General features: G+C 41.5%; 1 protein-coding gene across 4 annotated transcripts in view; it reads right to left on the reverse strand.

Annotated features, from left to right (window-relative positions):
• Window positions 1-17,329, reverse strand: part of LOC133856949 (uncharacterized) — an 87,355-nt gene that overhangs the window by 1,544 nt on the left and 68,482 nt on the right. For 2 of the 4 annotated variants that reach the window (XR_009898263.1, XM_062292013.1), the window contains exon 11: window positions 10,711-10,928. Coding sequence is in view for 2 of the 4 variants with exons in the window: in XM_062292013.1 (XP_062147997.1) it covers window positions 10,711-10,928 (218 nt within the window). In the remaining 2 variants the exon portion in view is untranslated. Of the gene's footprint in view, window positions 2,497-10,710; window positions 10,929-17,329 lie in introns of all 4 variants that reach the window. The other 2 variants (XR_009898262.1, XM_062292014.1) reach the window with 2 other exon arrangements.

A 17,329-nucleotide genomic window follows, 5' to 3' on the forward strand; every position in this document is an offset into this window, starting at 1 on the left:
ATAGCATCACATTGATATATGTGCATGACATAAAATATAATCTGGATTCACATAAGTTGAGTTTTATTCTTTCATCTTCCTTGTAATATGTGCAAAGGTCTCAGGTCTTATTTAAGATGCATGTACCACCATATTGTGTCATGCTACTACATGATGCAAGCCAACCCTCGATCTACAACTACATAAAATATAGGGAAAACCACTTATCACCCTTGATCTTTCATCACTTTTGCAATCATACCTTTAAACTTTAAAAAAGTGTCAATTTAGTGCATCCATATTTTTTAATTTCAGCCCTCCTAAGAATTTTTTGTTAAATCCTAACGTAGGGGTGTTAAAATTCTTAAAAGGGATAATTGCATTATTGGTCCCTGAGGTTGGCCTAAATTGCGAATCACTCCCTGTGGTACAAAAAATTCATGGAGGGTCCTTGGGGTAAACTATAATTACATATCACTCATTGAACCCGTTTTCCGTCCACCAAGTTAACAGAGTCCGTTAGTGGATTACAATACAAATGATATTTAGAGGTTGTCTCACTATTTTATATGACGTGACAAATTAACGGATTCTGTTAACTTAGTGGACGAAAAACGAGTTCAAGGAGTGATTCGTAATTATAGTTTACCATAAGGACCCTCTATAATTCGTAATTTAGGCCAATCCTAGGGACCAGTGGTGCAATTATCCATTCTTAAAATGCCCTTCTTTTTTTTAGGAAAAAAAAAATTGCAAAGATTTAGATGTTGCTTAGAATTTAAAGGAATTTGCAAAAATACACATGCCTGAATCTTTGAATTTTTTTTATATATATATATTTTTGGATTAAATATAAAAAAGCCACCCAAACTACCACCCGTTCTCCGGATGACCCACTAAACTACCAGTGCTTGTAGTCCGGCCTCCTAAACTACCAATTGCTTGTTTTTTGGCCCCTCCGTCAGTTTATGCCGTTTAAGTGGATGGAAAACACTACATGTGCATGACACGTGATGTTTAAAGCTAAAAACCCAAAAATGCCCTCCTCATATCGTATGAAGGGTGTACCGTGTCCAGCACAGAGGACACGTGCGGCCTCCCCAATCTCCTCAATCTTGAAGATTCTTAGTGGCGGTCGTTGGTTGGCGACTATCCGCCAACTCGTTTGCGGTGGGTTCAGCTTCTTGGTGGTTGTCGGCAGGTTCTGTGCTGACTTTTGGCGTGCCTCCGGCAATCTTTGGTGGAGACGTGAGGTCCAGTGAATCAGGTTTTTTTTTTTTTTTTTTTTTTTTTTTTTCCGGTGGATCAAGTATATTTCTGGTTGGGTTTTTCTCTTGTTGGAATTCTGGTTTTGGGTTTTTTTCTCTTATCACTGGTGCGGTGAGCATGGATTTTACTGGTGCCATTTTTTGAGTTCTTCAATGACTGGTGTTGTGGTGCCAGTTTCAGCTTCTAAGAAAAAGCATTCCTTACTGCTGTACTAAAAGGGACATAAATGAAGTCTGATATAAGCATATATATGAAACAAATCGAACAATCACTGAATGTTTCTAACGTGATATAGAGCAGCGCTCTCTTAACAACATGAAAACACGGCAGTAGCAACAAGAACAGAAACATAGCAACATCAATAGCAACGACATTAAAACAACAGTTAGCAAATTAAGGGTGTTCGATCGGGTTGCAGCTCCTTCACTCAGATTTAGCAACTTGTTTGGAAGCTCCTTTAGTTCGTGACAGGATCGGATTTCTAAATCTCGGAGGTTCTGCATTGCTCCTTCCTCCACCGTCCATTTCTCCAATTTCATTAGCATCCAGAGGGTCGCCCATTTAGCGCAAACAACGTGTTTGTTGCTGGGATTGGAATCATATGCTGGGGTCAAAGGTTTTTAAAACAGAGCTTCCACGTGTATGGGCGAAAGTTTGGAACTGTAGAGGGTAAAATGCATGAAATATTACCAACACGTTAGGCTTGGCAATTCGGGTTTACGGGTCGGGTTAGTGTCAACCCGACCGACCCAATTACACAATCGGGTTCGACACGACCCCGACCCGATTATTAATCGGGTCGAAAACTCAAACCCAAACATGGCCCGTGAATTAATCAAGTTACCCGGACACGACCCGGGTAACCCGTTGTGAAGAAGAAGAAGGAAGAATCCAAAGAAAGAAGAGAAGGTAGCCACATCTATGAATCCAGAACCGCACAAATGCACAATTCTTAGAAGGCAATTACAAATAACCAAATTATGTAAATAAAAATAGTATACCAGCAAGCTTTACACTACTGGTAGCACTGGACCACTGGAGGGACTGTTCGACGGCGTGTCCAGACTCCAAATAAATTTCTTGGCCAGTGAATCGATCCGTCCATATCTTCGGCCCCGGAACTCATTTCCAAATTCTACAATGCCGGTTGCCCCCTTTGCCGCATGCCGCCACTCTGTTCCGCTGGCTGTGTGTGTGACTCTGTGAGAGCCGTGAGGCGTCGTCACTGTCGAGGGCTCGTGGGCGTGGCTGCGTGAACGATGGGTGAAGTGTGAACGATCGGACTGAACGAGTGAAAGAATTAGAAAGACAAAGTGAAAATGAAAAATGAAAGATTAAAAGTGCGGCACTGTGGCTAGGGTTCGTTTCAGCGTTTCTTGAATGATTTTTTTTTTTTTCCCCGTATTATAATCGTGTTAGCGGGTCAACCCGCGTATTGGGTCATAATCGGGTCGACCCGAACCCGATTATGATAAACCCAAACCCGATTTTTTTCGTGTCGTGTTCGTGTCGGATTCGCGGGTCGTTTCAAAAATTGCCAAGCCTACAACACGTGGTGCAGTATATCAGCCCATGTGTATGGCTAATCTTTACCCTTTATTGTAATTTTGTGGAGTTTGCTTCTAGTTTACTTCTGGTTTAAGGTCTGGGCTCGTTCGCCAAACTGCACGTATTGAACAACTAAACTGGGGTTATTCGACATCTATGTTAATGTTTCCACCATTAAAACATTTTACATAATTTTTGTTCAATAACGTGCAGTTTGGCGATATAGTGACTGTCATCTTCGTGTCCCATACAACGGTGGCTGCAATTGTTGCTTTGATTTTGGATTGCTCGCTCTCTCGTGAAACTGACAGTAGTAGAAAAGACAGTGGCTTGAATTGGTGGGAGAAGTTCAGTATACATATACTGAATTGGTGGAGCAACTTCATTTCATATTTTTTTGATTCCTATTTCTAATTCATTTCCAGCTAGCTGGGATTTACAAGAATGTGATAGCCACAGATACAAGCACAAAGCAGGAGTGGATTAGCTTTCCTTTTCTGTTTTCGTGTTCCTTGCACATCACTTTCCTCTCTTTGCATTTATATCAAACACATGTTCTACATTCTCAACAAACATCCCACCTTCCCCTATCAATGGCGTCATCAACCTCTTCCACTACCCACCCCACCCCACAAACTTTCTCCCCCTCATCTACTATACCACTTACTATTACAAACCTCACTCACCTTATCACCATCAAACTCAATCATTTGAATTTGGCAAGAGATGCAGATTGCTAGCCGCCCAATTGGGCCGTGAAAGCTTGCCTCATGAGCCCATTGACACCTAGTGCAACAAAAGTGTGAATTGCAGAAACCAACCTCAGGGAGACGTGACAATTAATCTATCTGAACTCTCTGATAACTTGCAAGAGTGGTTTATGATGGAGAGGTTGTGACCCACGGCTGACCGTGTGTGGGTGGTTACTCTTCGTACTTTTCTTCATCTCCATCTTCCCCTTCACTTCCACTCTAAGATTTCTGTGCTTGCTGGGATTCGGTAGGCCTTTACACTGCATTGGTATTGACACGGCTGAGGAGTACGTCATCCAAGGTGGCAATGCGTTGCGAAATCATGCAGAGAGGAGCTGCGTCTCATGTTGCAGGACAGTGTACCATCGTAGAAGACAAATGGCATTTCCGTAATATTCTAGCCTTAAACCACTCATACACGTGTTTTTCGTACAAAGGGCAATCTAGTAATTTCAATATTAAAATTAAGGGTATTTGCAGATTTTACTGTCTTTCATAGTAGGACAGAGTCACGTGCACGGCACATGACTCATTTCCATCCATATAGACAGCATAAACTGACGGATGGGGCCAAAAAAATAAGCAATTGGTAGTTTGGGGGGCGGGACTGCAAGCATTGGTAGTTTGGGGGGCTATCCGGAGAACGAGTGGTAGTTTGGGGAGCTTTTTTGTATTTAACCCTATATTTTTTTATTTAAAAAAAAAATACGAATATTTTTGAAATTTTGACAGGATTTAATGGAAAATCCTAATGGAAAGGTAAAATTAAAAGATGGATACATTAAATTGACACCTTCCAAAGTTTACGTGCATGATTGCAAATAATCCTATTTTTAATTTGTTTATATTAGACAGATGCACAATATCAGTTCAGGCGATTCACTATTAGGTTTTTGAATTATGGTGAGTTCGTCCCGTCGGTGGTCAGTAGAGTCCAAGGAGTTCGCTTTGTCGATAGTGGGTGGTTTCACAGGTATTAGGATTCATGAACGTCGAAAAGGAGTGTCGAGGTCCATTCTTATTGACAAAGATGAGGCTGCATGGTTGCTTAAGTCGTATCATGATCTGGTTACGGCTTAGGACTGTAGAGTGTTCTGGAATCAATCCGTCTCGGGTTTTCCGCGGATTCTTGCGCAACAACGTGCAAATAGGCATGGTTACTTTCTCACCTTAGAAGAATATGAGGGAGGAAGAAGGAAAGGATCTGTCTTGGTGCCAAAAGGAAGGTTTGGAGAAGGGTGGAAGCGCTTTGGGGAGGAGATTCGGTTAGCTCTCAATTGTCTGCTCGCTGGCAGTTTCCCGAAGCATGCCAAAGGTAAGGAAGAGCCTAAGTATCATTCTGAGAGGAGGAGGAGTTACGCTGATGTGCTGAGAGCTTCCATGCTGAAAGATACGACTTCTTTTTATGCTACGGAGGAAGATTCCCGGATCCGGGCAACGGTTCCGGCGAAGGGTTGTCGTGATCAGGCGGTTTTAACGGCAAATTTGGATTCGGCAAATCAGGCTGGGCTGAAGTTAGATATGTTGGAGAAGGAATTTCCGGCGGAACCTGCTGGGCCGAAGACAGTAGAGATGAAGAAGGTTTTTCCGGCGTATCCTGCCGGGATGAAGATTCAAAATTCACTCTCTGCTTCGTCGAGCAGTGAGATTGAGTCAGACCTAAAGGGTAGGGGGGCGGGCTCTAGTCCCGCTATGTTGGCCACTGCAGCACGCAAGTCTCACGTCGATGATTGCCTCGAGTTGCGCAGTATCAGGAAGACGTTAGAGACGTTGTACGTGGAAGTCGGGCAGTGCCTGGATCGTGTGCATTTGTGGGAAGAAGAGTTGATGGGCAGGTCCAATTCTTTGGGCTCCAGCTTCTCTCGGCCCAATTTCTCGATACCCGATAGACCCTCCTCCACCCATGGTCCTTCAAAGCTCGCTCAACCTTCTAAAGGGAAAGCACCTCTGCAGTTTCCAATCAAAAGGCCCAAGTTTTTATTTAAGCCCAAGGCAGGGTCGGTTCTGCGCCCCATTCCAGCTCGCCAGTTCTCGTTGGACGCCGGTGCTTCCACTTCTGCGGTGCAGTCGAAGTCGTTGGGTTTGGGGTCGGCCATCTCGCGGTCTGCGTGCAGACCAGGATTCACTGGCCGGGTCTATCAGCGTCGGAAGAGGCCGATCCAGCGTTCTTCGGCAGTCTGGAGAGTTAAGACAGGGCAGCCCATCCAGGATGCAGGAACTAACCAGGACAGGGAGAAGGAGGCGAGTTCTTTGAAGATTGGGGATCAGGAATCATCTCCGGCGTCCGAGGTGGTGCTGGGAGGTGGTGCTGGGAGGTGGGGCTGGAGTGCCGAATGTCTTGCAGCTAGCAGATAGACAGTCGGAGGAGTCTGTCGCTTCTTTACCTGGGCTGGATTCTGACGGCTCTCGGCAATCTGGGTTCGACCCAACGGCAGTTTCAGTGACTTCCGATCCAGGAGAGAGGGGTACTGTCGTTGGCAATGATCTCAGCTTGGCTGTGTCGGCAGAGGGTGGAGGTCTTCTGGTGACTCCTCAGGTGAGAACTTCACAGCCGAGTGTTGGAATGGGTATCTCTGGGCGTGATGTGGACCCAGTGTCTCAGAGGCAGGGAGTAGGTAGTCTTGAGTTGGTGATGGTTTCCGCTGTAGAAGGAGAAGTGGGTATCGTTTCAGAAGCTTTTTTAAGGGGTCCTCCGATGGATATTTGCCTCTGGAAAGGATTAGGAGACATAATGGAGAGTGGGGCTTCTGTTGAATGTGTGGTGGATGAGAAGTGTGCTCAATTTGAATGTTCTTCGACGCTGCTTGAGCATTTTCATGAAGGACTCCTGCTGCAAGAAAATTCCAGAGACGGTGAGGGGGAATTTCAGAGCTATGAGCCTTTAGTTATTGCTCCACTGGCAGTGGAAGATGCAGACAGGCAGAGAGTATCACCTAGATGGGTGTTGGAAAGAATTAAGAGGTATTATCCAAGCATTGGGCTTCTTGTGGTCACTTTGAGGACAGATTGTTGGCTTTGTTTGAGGAAATTGAAGTGGCTAGAGACCTCTCTTTGGCAGATTCCAAGTCTAAGTTTACGCTTGCTAAAGGGGTGAAGGGGAAGAGAGAATTAAATAGGCTGACTTGGTCTGTTAATTATGAGAAGAAAGGGGCTCAGTCTGAGAGATGTAGGCAGAAGTGTAGGGGCACATCTCGATATTATGATGCCTAAAATTTTGTCGTGGAATGTTAGAGGGCTTAATGCGATCGAGAAAAGATTGGAGATTAAAGGGCTTCTAAAGGTTTGGAAGGCGGATATTGTTTGCTTGGTGGAGACGAAGATGGCAGTTATTTCTAGAAAGGTGGTGCAAAGTCTTTGGGGCTGCATTCACGTTGATTGGTGTTATTTAGGTGCCAACGGAGCATCGGGTGGGATTCTGCTAATGTGGGATAGAAGGGTGGTGGAGAAAGTGGAGGAGTGTATAGGTAGATACTCTGTTGCTTGTTCTTTGCGCAACACTGGTGATAATGTAATTTGGGTGTTTGGGGGTGTTTATGGTCCGAATGATGACAGGGAGAGGAGGGTGTTGTGGGATGAGTTAGCTGGATTGATGAGTTGGTGGGAGATGCCTTGGTGTATTGGGGGGGATTTTAATGTGGTTCGCTTTTCCAGTGAGAGATCTAGTGGTGCTAGCTTCTCGGCAGCTATGGAAGAGTTCTCAGACTTCATTTTCTTGCATAATTTGGTGGACTTACCCCTGGAGGATGGTCAGTTTACTTGGTCTAATGGTCAGGAAGATCTTATTTGGTCTAGAATTGATAAATTCTTAATTTCTTCGGAGTGGGAGGAACGCTATCCTGATGTGTCTCAGAAGAGATTGACAAGGCTTTTCTCTGATCATTTTCCCTTGTTATTGGATTGTGGGACAAATAGAGGAGGAAACAGGTATTTTAAGTTAGAAAACATGTGGCTGAAATACGAGGGTTTTGTTGAGCAGGTTCAAAAGTGGTGGATGTCTTATGATTTTTTTGGTTTGCCAAGCTTCGTTTTGGCCAATAAATTGAAGGCTTTGAAAGCTGACTTGAGGAAATGGAATGAAGAAGTGTTTGGTGATCTAGGGAAAAAGAAGAAAGAATTATTGGAGGGTATTCGAGAGCTGGATTTAATCGAAGAATGCCGCTGTCTTGAGGAGGACGAAAAAATTTGTAGGGTGGATATGGCGAGAGAGATGGAGAAGACCCTTCTTTTTGAGGAAATGAGCTGGAGGCAAAAGTCTAGAGCGTTGTGGTTAAAGGAGGGGGATAAGAATACAAAATTTTTTCACAGGGTGGCCAACTCACATCGCAAATTCAATCAAGTGGATTCTTTGATTATTAACGGTATAATTTCAAGAAATCCTACGGAGATTAAGGAGCATTTAGTTAACTTTTACAACAAGCTGTACTCAAAGAACTGTTCCTGGCGGCCTAGGGTGGAGGGCCTATCTCTTTTATCCATTGATGAGGAGGAGAGCATCTGGCTAGAAAGAGCTTTTGAGGAGAAGGAGGTGTGGGATGTTATCAGGGACTTGAATGGAGATAAGGCGCCGGGCCCTGACGGATTCACTGCGGCTTTCTTTCAAAAGTGTTGGGGCTTTTTAAAATCTGACATTATGAATGTTTTTGCAGAATTTCATGCTCGAGGCAAGCTTGAAAAGAGTCTGAATACTACTTTTGTCACTTTGATTCCCAAGAAGACTGGTGCCATGGATGTGAGAGATTTTCGCCCTATTAGCTTGATTGGGGGGATTTACAAGATTATTTCAAAGGTTCTTGCAAACAGATTTAAGTCTGTTGTGGGCAAGATTATCTCCAACACTCAGAATGCGTTTATTGGTGGTAGACAAATATTAGACTCTGTGCTTATTGCTAATGAATGTGTGGATAGTCATATTCGATCGGGGGAACCTGGACTTCTGTGTAAGCTGGATTTGGAGAAGGCTTATGATCATGTGAACTGGGACTTCTTGCTTTATTTGTTGCAGAGATGTGGTTTGGGGGAAAAATGGAGGAAGTGGATACGCTTTTGTATTTCTACAGTGAGATTTTCTTTTCTTGTAAATGGAACCCCAGCCGGTTTTTTTAGTAGCTCTCGTGGGTTGCGACAAGGAGATCCTCTTTCTCCTCTGTTGTTTGTGGTGGTTATGGAGGCTTTGAGTCGGATGTTGACTGCCGCTTTGGATCAGGGTAATTTGACTGGGTTCTCAGTGGGCTCCAGGGATTCCGAGGCCGTAGTTGTGAATCACCTGCTGTTTGCGGATGACACTTTGATCTTTTGTGGCGCTCAAGAAGAACAGATTCGACATCTGAGATGTATTTTCTTATGCTTTGAGGCAGTTTCTGGCTTGAGAATTAATTTAGAAAAATCAGAAATCGCCCCTATTGGTGGAGTAGAGGATGTCGAAAGGCTGGCTAATCTTCTTGGATGTAGGGTTGCTTCTCTGCCTATGACTTATTTGGGTTTGCCGTTGGGTGCTTCTTATAAGTCCACCTCTATTTGGAATGGTGTTATTGAAAAAATGGAAAGGAGGTTGGCGGGTTGGAAGCGGATGTACTTGTCGAAGGGTGCTCGGTTGACTCTTATTAATAGTACGCTCTCCAACATCCCCATTTATTATTTATCATTGTTTCCTATTCCAGTGAGGGTGGCTAATCGTCTTGATAAAATTCGAAAGGATTTTCTTTGGGGTGGCATTGGTGACGAGACCAAATTTCATCTAGTTAATTGGAACAAGATTTGCACACCTTTGCCTACAGGTGGGTTGGGAGTTCACAATTTCATCCAGCTCAATCGAGCTCTCTTGGGTAAGTGGCTGTGGAGATATGGTAGGGAGAGAGAGGCTTTATGGCGTTTGGTGATTGATGCCAAGTTTGAGAGTTTAAAGGGGGGGTGGTGTTCGAAAGAGGCTTCGGGTTCATTTGGAGTAGGTGTATGGAAGCATATTAGGAGGGGGTGGGAGGAATTTCGTAATTTTGTTCGGTTTGAACTGGAGAATGGATCAAATATTAGCTTTTGGCAAGATTGGTGGTGTGGGGATAGATCCTTGGAGCAATGCTTTCCAGCTCTTTTTAGTATAGCAAGGAATAAAGACGCGACGGTAGAAGATAATTTGGTGGTTCATAATGGTGCTATTCAGTGGAATGTTCTATTCACGCGACATATTCAGGATTGGGAGTTGGATATGGTCATTTCTTTTTTCGATCGTCTATACTCCAGTTCGGCTCGACATGGGGAGGGTGACAGGTTAGTGTGGAATCCCTCTAGAAAAGGTCTATTTGAGGTGAGATCCTTCTACAAAGAGCTTATTAGGAAAGGTGGCCCTGTTGTCCCGTGTTTTCCTTGGAAGAATATTTGGCGTGTTAAGGCTCCAACTAGGGTGGCCTTCTTCGTTTGGTCAGCTGCTTTGGGCAAAATTTTGACGCATGATAACTTGCGTAAGAGGAAGGTGATAGTAATTGAGTGGTGTTGTTTATGTAAGAAGAGTGGGGAGTCTATTGATCACTTGTTGCTTCACTGTGAGGTAGCCCAGGCTCTTTGGAGCTTTGTCCTTACTTTATTTGGGGTCGAGTGGGTTATGCCACGTACGGTGTTGGAGTTGTTGAATAGTTGGGGGGCGGCGCTTGGGGGTGGTCTTGCTATTGAGGCTTGGCGGTTAGCTCCTTTATGCTTGCTGTGGTGTATCTGGAGGGAGCGGAATGCTAGGCTGTTTGAAGATGTAGAGACATCCATGGTGGAGCTTCGGAAGCGGTTGCTCAATACTTTATATTTTTGGATAGCGCCCCATCATAGTTTGAGTTCTTTTACTTATGTAGAATTTTTAAATTTATTCTCTGTTCGTCCCTGTTAGGGGTTCTCTTGTATACTTCCCGTGTATAAGGGTTGCGCCCCTCTGCGCTTTTTATATAATTGCAATTACTTATAAAAAAAAAGTGCATGATTGCAAAAGTGATGAAAGATCAAGAGTAGTAAATGAAGTCTTCCCTAATATATATAAATAGCCTTGGTCATCGTGGAAATATTTCCTAGCTCTGTCACTTATTCGATGCCCAAAATGGTAGGTTAGTCCAAATAGGGAATTAAATGCCATGAGCTAAAGTAATTTAGAAAATTTTACAGAAACCAAACTACAACATTTATTACTCACCTGTTGAAGTTGGTTTTGCTGCCGGATAATGAAGCCCTCATACTTGATATCAATCTCAACACATTCTTTCTCCACTCTAGATAAGAGTTCATTCCCAAAACCATGTTTATCAAGAACTTTATATGGCACATGCGGTTTCTTCAGAAGACTCTCTAGTGTTGAAGAGTCCTTTACAGGCTGACCAGACAGGTGAGTCACATCGGCAGCCAAATCTCCTCCTGAGATTAAAATAGAGAATAATTACCAACTTGGGTTTCCCAAATAAATCCCCACATTCAATAGAGAGCCCAATTAATTTTACTCATAAATAAATTAGTCATGTTAATATTAATGTTTCATTAAGGATCAAGTTCATGAAGACTGAAACTTGATGCAGAAAACAATCGTTAGATACTTGAGCAAAGTTTGGTACATGAGTCTTACACTAAGCTCAAGCAAAACTAGCAGCTACGTTTTCAGCATTCCCATTTAAGATCATCTCGGATAAATTGTTCAATAACCCTAGATTCCATAGGGTGCAGAGTATCTCCCTGTTGTCTAGACTAAGTTCTATTCAAGGCCGAGCACTAAAAAACAATATGGTGGCAGAAAACCAGAATCAAACTCACTGGTTGGAAGTACACTGTATAAGAACTTGAAGACTAAGAGTATATTTGTGCTACCTTACCAAATGTTGGTATAGGCTCCTTGTATATATAGAGAACTAGCAGGTAGTTACATATGTTTAGGAGAGTACAATCATAATAGGAATAGAAGACTACAATCTGATTAATCAATGTGATTTAATCAGTTACAAACAGATTTGAATTTAAACTATTTAAACTAGTGATCTTATCATAAGCTCCTATCTTTTAGGTCTTATCTTCATCTTGAGAACTTATAGGAGTAGAAGATTTAGCCGTAGATGATATGTCTTTAACACACTGGATAAATCAAAAAAGGCTGAGCACCAAAATATACTGGCACAAAACCACAAACAAGCACACCGGCAGAAATCATGGGCAGAAAACCGCAAGCTGCTCAGAAACAACACTTCACAGAAATCTGAGAACAGATGGGCAGCACACTGGCACAAAGAAGAACATGCAGCACTTAGAAACGAGGAGGCCCCATGCAGAGAACAAGCCAAACAGCAGAAAGAAATCCCAAACACCAAAATACCAAAAATACCTAAACACCCAAACTCCAAGCATGTACCAAACACCAAAGACCAAACACAGTCTTAGGGTTTATGCCCTAAAAGCCAATTCCTATTATATGACATTTTGGTTTACTAAATAAAATTGTTTCTTTTTTGAATTACATGCAGACATTAGGCATATTATATTTTATTATTCTATTATATATCCATGTAGTCTTTAAAGTTATATTGAATATGGATTAAGGTGTGTTAATAAGATTATCATACAGAAGATGTAAACCATAAACCTTGTAACTTACAAACTATTTTTCGTAGTCAGTAATGAAATTGGGCATTTCTGGTAAGACTATAGCATATCAATTATAATTATCTATCTTGATCATGGAAGTTGAGACTTCTGATTGATATGTTGGTGCGGTAATAACGTACTGAAAGGATCACGTGAGTTGTTATTCTATAAATAATTGCTGTCAATATGAATAATTTAACCTCACGACAACTTTTTTTTGATAAGTAAGAAAAGTTTTATTAGAAAAAGCGTAAGGCGCCCCTAAGTATATAGGGAGTATATACACGAACAACCAAAGCCAACTCACAAAAAGCACCCAGCAAAACCCTAAAGCCCAAAAGGAGCACCCGAGAACAGCCCACAAAAGAACTCAACAAAACCCACAAGGAGGTAAGCCCTAAAACCCGAAAACCTCAAAACCCATGAAGGCACAAAACCCTACTACATGAGAGCCTTGCCTTTCCCGTCCCTAGAGGGAGTGTTTGCATCGCCGTAATTAATGGAGCTTTTCAAATTCAAAAGCTCCCTCAATTTTGAGAGAAATGTATTGACTTGTAATAGTATTGACTCTCAATCTTGAGAGAAATGTATTGACTTGTAACAGTATTGACTCTCAATCTTGAGAGAAATGTGAACTCGAATGTCAAGTGGAGGTCACTGTCATGTATTTAGGAGTAAGATCTTTCAAGGGTTAAAATCTTCGTGTGTTGGGTGATCACATGTAGCATTGTGGGAACATCTCTCCTTAAGATGAAATCCATAATCTTTTGATTTAATTACAGTGACATGAAATATCCTCTTGAGATAAATTTAATGAGAATTGAGCATTCTGAATTTTTGACCAGAGTATTTTTAGTAAAGAGTTACTAAAATTAAATATATTAAATGAAATATGATTTCAAGAGTACGATAATAATTAAGATATTAAATCGAGTACTCAAGGATAAAGAGATAGTAAATTATAGTGACAGTTTAGTTATGAATTTAATTCGACTATGGATATTTCAAGGATGGGTCAATTGCAATTATATGATGTCACTTGGAGTTTTGATTAATCAAAATAAATAGTATTATTTCCCCAAGTGTTTTAGCTAATAAGGAATGTGTTTTTCATTAGTTTATTTCCTTCCTAGTTATTTTCCTGCATGATGTAATGACGACTAGACCTAATGGTTATGTCTTATGACCTAACCGTCTTCTATATAAGTGTAACCCTAATCAATAAAATATCATGCTTAATATTATGAAAACCTAGAACATTTTTTAGTGTCTTAGGAGGTTACGGCTGCCTCGAAGTAGCCATTAGAGATCATGGATATGTTCCCTTTTTTTTTTTTTTTTTTTTTAATTTTTTAATTTGATTGCATCAAGCGGTATCAGAGCGAGGTTGATTGTTTTCTACAACAATCTCCGATCCACACCATGACTATGTCTTTTTGGAATGAAGAGGAATGGGCAAGGCTAGACAAGAAGCGGTCAGAATTCCTCACGTACAAAGAAGCGAGCAAACGGATGGAGGAGATCAGGAAAAGAATTGAAAACTTTTCTCCACCACGCACCTCTCCGGCAAGCCAATCCTTGCCCATAACGGAAGAGTTCAAACCAGGTTCTATTGGTACGAATTTTATGCCCCATATAATCAATGTCAAGGTTGGCAAGGGCGTCACGATGCAGCTTGATTTTTCTGGGGGTATTTCAAGCCCTAATGGTCGTGTTGTCGGGGGAGGAGTTGCTGGAATTCTTGTAGCAGCTAGTCTAGTGCAGTTTGGTGTCAACAGTAGGGTTCTACCTAGCAACCAGCTTGAGCCGAAACCAAAGAAGCTAAAGAATGGGTCCGGCAGGCCAAGAGAGTCCTTGTCTCCCTATCAAGAAGGGGCTGAAAATATTAAGGGAGTGCTGCAGCAGAATAGAGTTCGTGTGCAAGAAGGTATCTACGAGAAATCTGTAAATGTTTTTTTTAAAGCTGTCCGTAATCTCCAAGTTGGGGATGGCTTTACTATGGGTGCGGTCCAGGGTCCTCTGATCAATGAAGCTGCAGTGAAAAGGGTGGAAGGGAAGGGAGTAATTTTTGGAAAACCGGAGTTCTTCCTTGGGGACAAGGAAGATGTTAGGAGAGAGGGATGATACGTTCAGATTTTCAGGGCTTATGTGGCAGCACACGTGGCAATCTTAAAGCCCAAGTCAGCAGAGAATAAGGAGTATAAGCTCCATATATTATTTCCCTAAGTGTTTTAGCTAATAAGGAATGCATTTTCCATTAATTTATTTCATTCCTAGTTATTTTCCTGCATGATGTAATGACGGCTAAATTTAATGGTTATGTCTTATGGCCTAGCCGTCTTCTATATAAGTGTAATCCTAATCAATAAAATATCATGCTGAATAATATGAAAACCTAGAACCTTTTTTTTTTTCGGTGTCTTAGGAGGTCACGGTTCCTTCAAAGTAGTCATTGGAGATCACGGCTCTCTCGAAATAACCCATATCCTTTTTCATTGTTCCTTTTTTTTATTTGATTGCATCAGAACCCTAGTGGCCGTGTATGTTGGTGAGAGAATCAAGGTTTTCCAAGTCATACTTTAACAAGGAATCCTAGTCCTACCTTCACTTCGAAACACAAGCCTATTTAAAACTAGTTCTCGCCTGGTTATGGTAATTAATATTAACCTCACTGCCGAGGGATATTAATTGTGGGATTAGGTTATTGTTGCATTCTATATATTATGGTTTTTTGGGTTCCATATTATATTGTTTATTTGTAAAATTGAAATGCCCTGATTATGTTCTTGTTTATTTTTCAGTTTTAAAATGTCTTCATTTAGCCCTCTAGCCACCACTTTTAATGAAAAAAAATTGACTAGACCGAATTACGTGAACTGGAAGTGTAATTTGGATAATGTCCTAATGGTTGAAGGGCACAATTTTCTGCTTTCTCGGGCTTGTGCGAAGTTCCCAGCGTTGGAGGCCACTCAGGAGGACAACCAATGATATAATCCCTGGAATCAGTTCAACGAGATGGCAAAGTGTGACATCTTGCATCTTGGCATCTCTATCAAATGTACTAGCATCAGATGCAGGACATTTCACTCGCATTTTACATAATAGTTGGTCTGAAGGAGATATTTGAAGAAGGTCGTACTGCTAGGCAGAGATTGATGGGGAGCTTGATTGATACTAGAATGGCTGAAGGAACACTCCAGTTCGCAATCATTGTCAGGAAATGATCGCATGTCAAAAGGAATTGGAGGTCATGGGTGCAAAGATTGATTGTGAATCTCAGGTAGATATGATCCTCTAGTCCCTGTTAGACTCAATCAGCCAATATAGAGTTAATGTTTCCATGAACAAAATGCTTACACTTTGTTTGAGTTGGTGAATGTGATAGTCGCAGTGGAATGCCTCCTAAAGGCCAAGGCTAGTATGGATATGGCTCAAGCATCTTCTACTGAGCCTAAAGGTGGGAAAAAAGAAGTGTTCCAGACAAGCTGGAAAGCAAGTTGCCAAAGGAGTGAACAAAGCAGAGAATAAAGCAACAAATGCCAAGCTCAAAGGAAAGTGTTTCCATTGTGGCGAAGCAGGGCACTGGAAGAGAAACAATCCAAAGTTTTTTCCATTGTGGCGAAGCAGGGCACTGGAAGAGAAACAATCCAAAGTTTTTGGCTTCCAAACGCCAAGGTAAAAATTCTTCTTTCTTAGTTGAAAGATGTTTGGTGGGGAATCCCACAGGTTCCTGTGGTGTGGATTTAGGGTCCACTAATAATTTCTGCAATATCATTGCAGGGGGTTTCAAGAGATCAAAAAACTGAGTGATGGGGAGATGTAATTAACGCTTGGAAATCGGCCGTGAGCTCCAGTTTTAGCTATTGGAGTTATTAGTTTGTATTTTGAATAAAAAGTTTTAATTTTATTAGTCTGTCTATATGCACCCTCTATTCACAGAAATTTGATTTATATAAATCAATTGGTTAAATACGGTTACACTTCTATTTTGAAGGATACCACAGTAATAAAGAAAGGTAAATTGTTTATCTGTTCTGGATTTATTAATGGTTTGTATATTATTACTCTTGATTCTCATATTGCTAATAAATTTGTTTTAGAACCTAAATCTAGCTCTTTATCATTATAGAGAAAGGTTCCTTCTACTGATGAAGCATATCTTTAGCACTTACGCCTTGGACATATTAATCCAAGTAGGATCCAAAGACTTGTCAGGGATGACCATGGCCCATTGGATCTTGATTAGTTCCCAATTTGCAAATCCTGCTTGGAAGGTAAAATGACCAAGAGGCTGTTTTCTGCAAAAGGTTACAGAGCCAATGATGTGCTTGAGTTAGTGCATATTGATGTATGAGGTCCTATAAGAGTCCAGGCACAAGGGGGTTATGAGTATTTCATCACTTTCACAAAATACTTTAGGTATGGTTGTGTATACCTAATGCATCAGAAGTTTGAGGCCTTTGAAAAGTTCAAAGAGTTTTGGGTTGCGGCCGAAAAGCAATTAGGCAAATACATAAAAGCTATTTGATCAGATCGAGGTGGCAAATACCTCGTTGGGGACTTCAAAGATTACTTGTCAGAGGATGGTTTAACATCCCAATTGACTGCACTAGGTACTCTCTAGCAAAATGGTATGGCGGAGAGAAGGAATATGACTCTTTTAGAGATGGTGAAGGCTATGATGAGTTATGCTATTCTACCTACTTCCTTTTGGGGATAAGCCCTAGGTACTGCGATTTACTTAATAAATTTCGTTTCTTCCAAATCTAGTCCCATGACACCTGTTGAGTTGTGGTTAGGGTGAAAGCCTAGTATAGATATATCCACATTTGGGGTTGTCTACATATGTGCTGAGAGGGAAGTCTGATAAGTAGGAACCAAGGATAGAAGTATCTTTGTTTGTTGGTATCCAAAAGGAACAAGGGTTGGGTTGTTCTATAGTTTTGAGGATAGGAAAAAATTTGTTAGCACAAACGCCAGATTCTTAGATGATAACTATGTGAACTTCAAGTTAAAGAATAAGGTGGTTCTAGAAGAAATGTCAGATGCTAGAGCGTTTGGTATACTGTTGTCATAGTGAACAAAACATTAAAGAAACCCTTAAATGTGGGGGAAAAAAAACTGCACGTTGGAGAAAGGAGGCTTAAAAGAGGCACCAGAAAAATAGTGGCTTTGATACCATGTGGAAA

This window comes from Alnus glutinosa, chromosome 14 (genome assembly GCF_958979055.1).
Source record: "Alnus glutinosa chromosome 14, dhAlnGlut1.1, whole genome shotgun sequence".
Lineage (NCBI taxonomy): Eukaryota > Viridiplantae > Streptophyta > Magnoliopsida > Fagales > Betulaceae > Alnus > Alnus glutinosa.